Here is a 9900-nt window from a genome sequence, read left to right on the forward strand (position 1 = left end):
TGGTCGTTGTGCTGCTCAGCATACAGTTGACGGCATATCGTCGCTGCTGGCCTCCGTTGTCGGGATCTCACCGCTGGCAACCAGTTGTTGCAAATGGGTTGCAAGCCCCAAGGGTAGCGTTGGCCTGGCGGCCTGGGGCAAAGCTGGAAACATCCGAAGGTCCCGGCAAAGGATGAGTCGACTGGCAACAGAACAACTTGTTTATTCTGGCATCGCAAAAGAGCAGCCGGTCAGGGCGACCACGTTACTCGAAGGAAGGAATCGAAGTCTCTCGTTGGCGTCCGGGGCAGCTTCCTTTATATACCCTCGGAGTCGAGGGCAAGAAGGAGCGGCTTGGGATGAGTCGCACAAGACGGCGACGCACGGACATGAACAGACGTGACGGGCGCGTCCGCCGGGCCGGCGCCGGTCAGACCTCCTCGCCTCCCAGTTGGGGAGCTCCTCTCCCCGGCTGCCGCGCTTTGACAAGCGTGGGCACCAGCATGCACACACACACACACGCACGCACGACGACACGTGGCACTGAAACCTGCCTGGACGCGCTTGGCGGGAGGCGTTGCGGCCGCGATGAACGAAGCCGCGGCGTCCGTTGCATCCGCGCCGGCTATACCGCGCGTCGTAGGCGAGACGTAACAGAAGCAATCGACGTTGTAGCGGCACTATCTTCATGAGCAGTGCTGCGCCGCCTCGGCTCGTGACATGCGCTCGCGTTGGTTAAGTGGGACCACGTGCGGCGTAGAATAAAATGCAGTTGGTTCCTGTTTCCCGGCCTGTTCGCTTAGTCCACGTCGCGCTCCGATAATTTGCAGGGGACTCTCTTTCCCTCTGCAATTTGGTGACGCGGATGCGATTCGAACACGCCTCGCATACAAGGTCACGTGAGAACGATGTAATGTAACGTCTTACCAAGTCACGTGACAGCAATGTCATGTCATGTCATACTAAGTCACGTGACAACGATGCAATCGACGTTGTAGCGGCACTACCATCGTGAACAGTGCTGCACTGTCTCAGCTCGTGCAATGCGCTCGCGTTGTCTACGTGGGGCCGATTGCGGCATAGAATAAAATGCGGGTTGTTCCTGTTTCTCGGCCTGTTCGCTTAGTCCGTGTCGCGCTCCGATAATTTATAGGGGACTCTCTGTCCCTCTACTATTTGGTGACTCGGACGCGATTCGAACACGCAACGCATACGAAGTCACGCGACTACGTTGTAATGTGACGTCATACCAAGTCACGTGACAGCAATGTAATCTTATGTCTTACTAAGTCACGTGACAACGATGCAATCGACGTTGTAGCGGCACTATCATCATCAGCAGGGCTCCGCCGATTCCGCTCATGACGCGCCCGCGTTGGGTACGTGGGTCCGATTGCGGCGTAGAAGAAAATGCAGTTGATTCCTGTTTCCCGGCCTGTTCGCTTAGTCCGCGTCGAGCTCCGATTATTTGTAGGGGACTAAGTCTCTGTCCTTCTACAGTTTGGTGACCCGGACGCGATTCCAACACGCAACGCATACCAATGCACGTGAGAACGATGTAATTTGACGTCATACCAAGTCACGTGACAGCAACGTATTATGATGTCATACTAAGTCACGTGACAACGAAGCAATCGACGTTGTAGCGGCAATATCATCATCAGCAGTGCTTGCGCCGCCTCGGCTCGGGAAATGCGCTCGTGTTGACTACGTGGGACCACGTGCGGCGTAGAATAAAATGCAGTTGGTTCCTGTTTCCCGGCCGGTTCGCTGAGTCCCGTCGCACTCCAATAATTTGCAGGGACTTTCTGTCCCTCTACAGTTTGGTGACGCGGACGCGATTAGAACACGCAACGCATACGAAGTCACATGACAACGTTGTAATGTTACGTCATACCAAGTCACGTTACAGCAATGTAATGTGATGTCTTACTAAGTGACGTGAAAACGATGCAATCGACGTTGTAGCGACACTATCATCATGAGCGGTGCTGTAACGCCTCGGCTCGTTGCACGCGCTCGCGTTGGCTACGTGGGGCCGCGTGCGGCGTAGAAAAAAATTGTGTTGGTTCCTGTTTCCAGGCCTGTTCGCTTAGTCCGCGTCGCGCTCCGATAATTTGTAGGGGACTCTCTGTCCCTCTACTATTTGGTGACCCGGACGCGATTCGAACACGCAACGCATGCGAAGTCACGTGACGACGATGTAATGTGATGTCATACCAAGTCACATGACAGCAATGTAATGTGATGCCTTACAAAGTCACGTTACAAGGAAGCAATCGACATTGTAGCGGTCCTATCATCATCAGCAGTCCTGCGCCATCTCGGCTCGTGACATGCGCTCGCGTTGGCTACGTGGGGCCGGTAGCGGCGTAGCATAAAATGCAGTTTATTCCTGTTTCCCGGCCTGTTCGCTTAGTCCGCGTCGCGCTCCGATAATTTTTTGGGGACTCTCTGTCCCTCTACTATTTGGTGACCCGGACGCGATTCGAACACCCAATGCATACGAAGTCACGTGACAACGATGTAATGTGACGTCATAAAAAGTCACGTGTCACCAATGTAATGTGATGTCATACTAAGTCACGTGAAAACGAAGCAATCGACGTTGTGGCGGCACTACCATCATGAACAGTGCTCCACTGTCTCAGCTCGTGACATGCGCTCGCGTTGGCTACGTGGGGCCGATTGCGGCATAGAATAAAATGCAGTTGGTTCCTGTTTCCCGGCCTGTTCGCTTAGTCCGTGTCGCGCTCCGATAATTTGTAGGGGACTCTCTGTCCCTCTACTATTTGGTGACCCGGATGCGATTCGAACACGCAACGCATACGAAGTCACGTGACTACGTTGTAATGTGACGTCATACCAAGTCACGTGACCGCAATGTAATGTGATGTCTTACTAAGTCACGTGACAACGATGCAACCGACGTTGTAGCGGCACTATCATCATCAGCAGTGCTGCGCCGATTCCGCACGTGACGCGCTCGCGTTGGCTACGTGGGTCCGATTGCGGCGTAGAATAAAATGCAGTTGATTCCTGTTTCCCGGCCGGTTCGCTTAGTCCGCGTCGGGCTCCGATTATTTGTATGGGACTAACCCCCGAATGCAGAAATGTAACTTGGCTCGCGCTTCGACTCAACTTCGGCAAGTCGAGTCGAAGCACCAAGGCGGCTTCAGAACGGCCAAGTTGGGTTTCGTGTTTCATAGATGCTCAACCTGACTTGCTTCGTCAAGTTAAGCGCGTGCTTGAAAGCGAGGGCGCATTGCTCGTCTGGGGATGAGAGTATTGAACAATCTATTATAATAATGCCCATTTTGCTCCTATAAAACAACGCATCTCGTTCAGCAGTCATAAACAGGCACTAGGTGTGAGTGACCTGCATAAAATTGCTAACAATAAAAACTACATTTCAGTGCTACCCGCTGCTTCCACTTGATTGACGTTTTTGGCTGGCAACGTGCTCCACATTGAGCCAATCCTAGTTGAGCCATAGCCAGTTTTTCCCATGCTTTTCCTGCTCCCAGTGGAGACCAGCGCCTCAGTTCACGTTCGAGGAAAAGGAATTGTTATTGGGTTTTGTTAACGCACGTCGGCATATAAGAGTGCAAAAAAACCGATGTGTCGTCGCTGGCAAAAAAAAAAAACGCCACTTGGAAGGAAATTGCCGGGCTGTTTAACAGCAATCACGGGGTGACCCGACGTGACCCCAATCAGGTGAAGAAATGCTGGGCCAACCTAAACAAAAGTCGAAGGAAGAGGACGCGAGGAAAAAGAGAGATCGCCACAAGACAGGTGAGCGCGGCTTGCAGGCCGTTTACAAATGTTTGTTCCTGCATGCTTTGTATGCCATGGATAGGGCATGATTATTCTACTTGGGTCTGCGTAAGCAGCGTGTACTGGAATGCATAGTTTTTTAGGAACAGTGTGATAACACGTAAATGGGCACGTAATAACGTTTCGGTGCAGTGTACACTGCTTGATTTACAAACGCAGATGAATGCAGCCTGCGTTAATCGTGTAAATAATGCCCAAGCAGTATCCTGTACAGCCTCCGTAATTTTTAAAAACTACAGAGAATGTTTGCTACATTCAAGTCAGTACGAAGGCATGCGATTTCTGCTGCATAGAAGACTACGATGAGCGGGCAGTGCAGTGGGACGGAGGGCTCGCGCCTGGCCAGCAGCGAACTGACAACGGACGATTTTGCTCGGAGTTGGTGCCATTCGCATACTATCGCGCCGCGAAGCCAAATTGGGTGCACCGTAGACCAGACAGTGTCTACACTGGCGACCTTCATGTTCATGAGGAAACTTGCCGCGCTATTGACAGTTGCTTGGTACTATTGAATATCCGGAAGGCTGTACATACAGCTACCTACCTTTACTCATTCCTGGCACTGCTGGGACGGGTGGCACAAAAACGTAGCGAAAACAACACACAGTTGCATGCATTGGTGTGCCTTTGGTTGCTTTTGTGTGGCACTTCATGAACAAAATATTTTAATGGCGCATTGTCTATAAATTAAGAGTAGCTTCACTGTGTGCGGTGTCTTTTCTTTTCAGGAGGAGGGTCAGCTCAATGCACTGTGAGCGCTCAAAGTGAGCAAGTCATTGCTGTTGCCAGCCACATAATGACCAGGGTAGGCAACCAGACTGACTCTGATGGAGGCATCGACCTGCCACCAGTGGCAAGTTTGCCTGTTATAAGATTGTTGCAGCCAATGGTGGATGGAGCAGGCAATGAAGAATTCCGTTATGCAGGTAAAGAAAGCACTTTGCATGTTGTAGAAAAACAGCACTCCTCTCTTTATATTCCTTTGATGACAACGGCAGCGTGTACTGTCAATTGACGCTGTTTCAATGTTTTTTATTGCCTTGAACCTGCTATGAGGACTGTACAGTTCATCTACAACAAATTATAAAAATCTCATTTAATACAACACTGTGGAAAGCTGCTCTACATGTGGTTGGCTGAATGTTTGTGCAGATAAAGGCTGCATTGGTTGACAGTGCGAAAGGATGACCTGCTCCAAGCTGCATGTTGTTGGACAGCACTCTGAAGGCATTTTGACTTGACGGCTTATATTCATGTGAGTGGTATGCTGTGTTCCTGTAGCGGAAGGCGAGGAGTTGGTTAACCGTCGGACACCGAGGGAGCAAGCATTCAGTGCTGCAACCTGAACTGCATTCATTATGACATTCTCTCCTGATGATGTTTTTGAGTCTTGTTTGCCATTCCTGCCTCACTTTAAACGAATGCCAACTTTAATGCAGTTTCATTATGCATGCACTCCTTCACATAAATTTTCATATTTCTGTGTACTTGTACATGATGGTGCTCCAGGGATAAGGTAACAACATTCTTGTTGTGAATAATGGTGCAGCTTGCCTATATGTAATGCTCAAAGCCTTTTCGAATTTGGCTGCTAGTTTCAAGGAAATTGTGCAATGCAGAGGTTTCACTCGAAGCGCATGTTTTCTGTAGCCCTCAGGCTCAGGCTGCAGTATTTGTCACCTTTCTTGTATGCCTCACCTTGGCATTGGTGTCGCATATATGCAGCGAAGCAAGCAGGTAGGCATTACAAGGAAACATTTGCAAAAAAAAAAATGAAAGTGGATTAGCTCAGCTACTCCAGGATATACAAAGTGAAAGCTGTCGGCGTTCATTGGCATTGACAAAGTTCTAGACGCTGATGATTTTGAAGAAAGGAAGGGCATATAACTGGCTCCCTGGGCCAGAGGACACGCATGAGTACAAACTAGCAAATATACTAAAATTGAAAAGAAACCCATTGAATGAGCAAAAAAGCTGCAGGTGCAGAGTTAGAGGATAACCACATGTGTAAAACTCGGGGCCTGCGTGACTATCACTACTGTATCAGCAGAAAAAAATAAAGTGAGGTCATCAGGCATAATTCAGAGTGAAAGGTGAGGAATATGGCAGAACAAAACAGAATGACTAAAATAGGGCCCCCAGAAACAACGGCAGCTATTTGGCGCCGAGAAGGGCAAGTGGTGCCTTATATAAGAACATTATAAAGCTTTCGTTATGTCTCTTCACCAATTGACCCAACAATCTGTGCTGTTGAGGCAGACAGCTAATGTGTTGTAAGCTTAGATTTGTCCAACTAATTTTTACCTTTTCTTTATTACAGAAGACGACTGGGAACCTCCGCTCGTGGATGAGCAGCAGTCACCAGCGGCTGCTGTTGGTAAGAGTGGGGCAACTCCAGAAGCAATTGAGCAGGAGAGCAATCTCTTTTTTCCTGCTGTGCAACCTGCTGATGCTTCCAGCACAGCTGCGGCAGGCTGCAGCAGTGCTACAGTTGCTTCTGGAGCTGCCGCTGGTCCCACTACTGCTAAAGCAGTGGCCACCGGTGACGCTGGCAGGGCTCCAAGAGGGCGGATGGCCCTTTTAGAAAGGTCTCTGGCAGATGAGAACGACTATAGAGCGGCCTTACTGCGCGAAGAGCATGGACTGCGTCTGCAGCTGATGCGAGAGGACCACAACAGTATTCTGCAAGAGCGGCAGGAGAAAAAACTCCTTGATATCCAGAAAAAAAATTGGAATTGGAAATCTTAGAAATTGAAAAACAAATCAAACTTGAACAGCTTCGTAGGCTGCGAGAGGCACCAGAATAAACGGTGCCTATGACTGAATGAAACTGGAATGCTGTGTGAATGCTTGCACAAATATTATGTGGCAAATCCACATAACTACACTTCATTTGCACATGTACCGTTTTAAGCACATGACTTGGTGGGAACAGACATACAGCCCCGTCACCACCTTGCATGCAAGTCTGACAAGCTATCGCATAGCAGGAGGCAGGTAGGATGGTTGCGTGGTACTTATGCTGCTATGGCTATATGGATCTTTGTATGCAAACAGCAATTTATTCATAGAAATACGCATTGCTGTATGCTACAAATATGGCTGCTCTAGGAAGGAAAAACCTCCCCTGGCATTGCTTGCAAAACCAACCAGTAGAGAAAATTGCAGGCCACATTGTTAAAGTTTCCATGTATAAAAAGTCAACAATATTGGCTCACGCAAGTCAACACCACATAAATGCTCAAAGGCCAACACCGCTCTCTACTCCTTCCATTGTCTTTGCTGTCTCATCTAACCTAAACCCTCGCAGCTAGTGTCTCCTACTCAAGAACCGAAACCCTTAAAGAATGCGATTCCTCCTATGCTGTCTACAAGGTGGGCCCATACTTGAGTCAATACAATGCCACAGCCTCCCGCTTTGCTGAAGTAATCTATTGCTTCAAAAATATGGCCACCACATTCCTGTGACAAGCCGCACTAGGCATGACAAAAAAGACTATAAAGAAGCATGCATCAAAAAAACACCTGCTGATGGCACCCACGTTCTGCTATTTCGAACCCCGCCAAACCATGTAACAATTTCAAAACATGCCAGTTCTCGATGAGTGGAATCAGCACAGTTCCAAGAAGGCCGGCTCAAATGCAAAGCCAGATTTAAGCTGTGACAGCCAACCAGTAACTGCATGTACAAATCAAAAGAACCGCTAGTCCAAGTGTTTGCATGTAAAAGATTTCACTACAACACTTGCGAGCTAGAAGTAGCTACCTAGTCATGTCACAAACCATTGATTGAACCCACAAAACAAAAAGTTGCAAACACTACTGGGGTCATAAATTATCTTTCAGTGGTCCACCATGACTGCAGCAGCAAGGCGTTCCCAAACATCAGTAGTGCCCGCACACAATGATCTCGACTAACTGTTGGTGTTGGCTCATGACGACTCACTTTATGATCTAGGGTTTGTATTCAGCCATGCAAAGCAAGGCACCTAACAAACACCAGGTGCATTTGGCTCGAGAACAATGAATATTGAGTGCAACTGCTCGCAGACAGATTGTGTAGCCTTAGCAACAGTTACAGGAGTTCTATGTACGACCATGACCTTTACACTTGGAAATTAAAAATGCTCACAGGTCACACACTGTAGGTTGGTATGTTTCACCATGACACAACAATGCCTGGAATCCTCTCCGCACATATGCTGCTTCTTTCGCTTCTTTCTCTGTGCCAGTTACTGCCCGTTATGCAACTTTGTTGTAAGAGATTGAGCTGGACGAGGCATGTGGATCATGTCAGGAAGCCCATTTCAGACCTAAAGAATTGACCTTTTGCACCATACTATGACAACAACCAACTCCCACTTTGAACAGAGACGAGAGAGAGCAACAATGCACAACAAACCACTCGAGCATCGTTCCTTGAAAAGAAGGCTCCAGTGTGATAGCTGAATGTTCGACCGTTCTACACCATCTTGAAAGCAAACCAAATGAAAAGAATACACTCATGTTTTTTTTTACCTCAATACAGCCAAAAAAAAGTGAGAAATTTAATAACTGATTCATAACACACCTCTGTTGGCAAGCCAGAAAACAAAACTTCGCAGTGATCTGGAATTTCATCATTGTAGGCAATTGGGAACGTCTCGTTTTGTTGTAAAAGGGATATTTGAAATTAATGATTGTGCAATGGGTTTTCCGGGCAGAAAGTACAAAGCGCAGAACAGCGTTCACAGACAGTCAACGGTTCCAGCAGCACCAACCCGAAGCACGCGCTTGCCGAGAGCAGTCCCGCTGCCACATGGGCACTTCTTTGTCATTACAATTGTGACATAAAAACAAATTTATACTCAACACATGGAAGACATGCAAGAGCCCAAGCTTGAAGTGCAAGCCGGGTGAAAGTAGAAAAGACGAAGTAGCAGAACTACTTGCTGTGAGGAACCTGAATTCCATGCCGCTACCAAAGCAGCCACACAAATGTTTGCTCTGTGGAAAGGTGCACAAGCCCTGCGACTGCTCCACCTAAGGCCTAACTGTTGTACTTTACCAAATCTGGTAATTTTTCACATGCGTGTAAGCAAAGCCGCCAAGGCAGCAGCTCTTAAACAAATGAACTGAGCGCCATTAAGACCCTCAGCAGCAGGGTCAACAAGAGCTTTTCTGGTATTCGCCTCTGCAAGATCAATACAGCGTTCTTGAAAAATGGCATTTGAAATAGAACACTATAGCAAGAAATGCAGAACCTAGAAGTGGAAGAGTAGCAGTTTGTTAATGCAACAAGCTCGCAACTTAAAAGCTTCCGAAGCTGAGAAAAAATTCTAGTGTAAAGGGGTGTATTCGCAGTGAAGGTCTGCGGTCGTAGATCAGAGAGCGTCATGATGAGCACACTCTCAGGAGTCACTCAGGATCCCCAGCTGCACTTCGTCGACCTCTTCGTCCCGCCGCTTGAACTGCTGCTAGTCGTTCCCATTGCTCTAACATTTCTTTAGTTCCTGCACAAAAGTTGGGATACGGGTAGCATGAGCAAGTGCGCATTATAAACATGCTTTATTCAAAATGCATGGGACAGTGTTGAGGACTGTGCATTTCTTACCTATGTGAAGCTCTTCTGGATGAGCACCCGTCGTGCCTGCATTCCCGACAAGCTGTCGCTGACAGCATCAACAGGTGGCAGGTGCTCTGGCCGCCTCGCTGCTGTCGTGCTGGTGCGAGCCGGTGGAGCGTCCTGGATGGGAGCGCTTTCAATAGGAGGCTGTGGCTCCTTCATCAAACATGCAAAGTTCTGCAGGGCTGCACACGCTGTGATGATCACTGCAGCTTGTTTCGGCTTGTGCTGGAGCCGCATATCCAGACAAGGGAAGAGGCGCTTCCAGACACCGAATGTCCTTTCGACCATATTCCGTGTCTTTATGTGGGCTTTTTGGCACCTGCACATATAAAGGAATACTGCGTTGATTTAATGCCACAGCTCGAAAGTGTGGTCAAGCTTTGTCAACTTTGTCATGCACTGTCATTGAAAACATTAACTAACCTTCCTTGCGGTGAATTTGCACAGTGATTGCGTGGTAATATAGCGCCTAGAAT

At 48.4% G+C, this 9900-nt stretch overlaps 1 protein-coding gene and 1 long non-coding RNA gene across 4 annotated transcripts; one reads left to right on the plus strand and one right to left on the minus strand.

The window, feature by feature from the left end:
• The first annotated feature begins 3086 nt into the window (after positions 1-3086).
• Positions 3087-6750, plus strand: LOC144116322 (uncharacterized). Of its 3 annotated transcripts, XR_013311843.1 has the most exons (4): positions 3087-3774; positions 4545-4742; positions 4969-5071; positions 6137-6750. XR_013311843.1 is itself a non-coding variant. In XM_077651067.1 (3 exons), the coding sequence occupies exons 1-3, from the start codon at positions 3705-3707 to the stop codon at positions 6562-6564; spliced, it is 696 nt and encodes a 231-aa protein (XP_077507193.1). In that variant the 5' UTR covers positions 3087-3704; the 3' UTR covers positions 6565-6750. The 3 variants fall into 3 exon arrangements, 2 of the variants coding, with proteins under 2 accessions (XP_077507193.1, XP_077507194.1); XM_077651067.1 differs by lacking the exon at positions 4969-5071; XM_077651068.1 differs by lacking the exon at positions 6137-6750 and having other exon boundaries at positions 4969-5929.
• Positions 6751-9275: 2525 nt separating this feature from the next.
• LOC144116323 (uncharacterized) lies at positions 9276-9649 on the minus strand. The gene is made up of 2 exons (XR_013311844.1): positions 9410-9649; positions 9276-9308 (listed from the first exon to the last, which is right to left on the minus strand). It is a non-coding gene; the product is annotated as an uncharacterized LOC144116323 (long non-coding RNA).
• Between the last annotated feature and the right edge of the window lie 251 nt (positions 9650-9900).

Source organism: Amblyomma americanum, chromosome 1, assembly GCF_052857255.1.
Source record: "Amblyomma americanum isolate KBUSLIRL-KWMA chromosome 1, ASM5285725v1, whole genome shotgun sequence".
NCBI lineage: Eukaryota > Metazoa > Arthropoda > Arachnida > Ixodida > Ixodidae > Amblyomma > Amblyomma americanum.

What these genes read in the sequence shown, in the direction of transcription:
- LOC144116322 (XM_077651067.1), top strand. Translation starts at nt 3,705, where the DNA reads ATGCTGGGCCAACCTAAACAAAAGTCGAAGGAAGAGGACGCGAGGAAA. An exon ending in GAGAGATCGCCACAAGACAG is followed by an intron (nt 3,775 to 4,544) that starts GTGAGCGCGGCT and finishes TTTTCTTTTCAG; the next exon opens with GAGGAGGGTCAGCTCAATGC. An exon ending in TGAAGAATTCCGTTATGCAG is followed by an intron (nt 4,743 to 6,136) that starts GTAAAGAAAGCA and finishes TCTTTATTACAG; the next exon opens with AAGACGACTGGGAACCTCCG.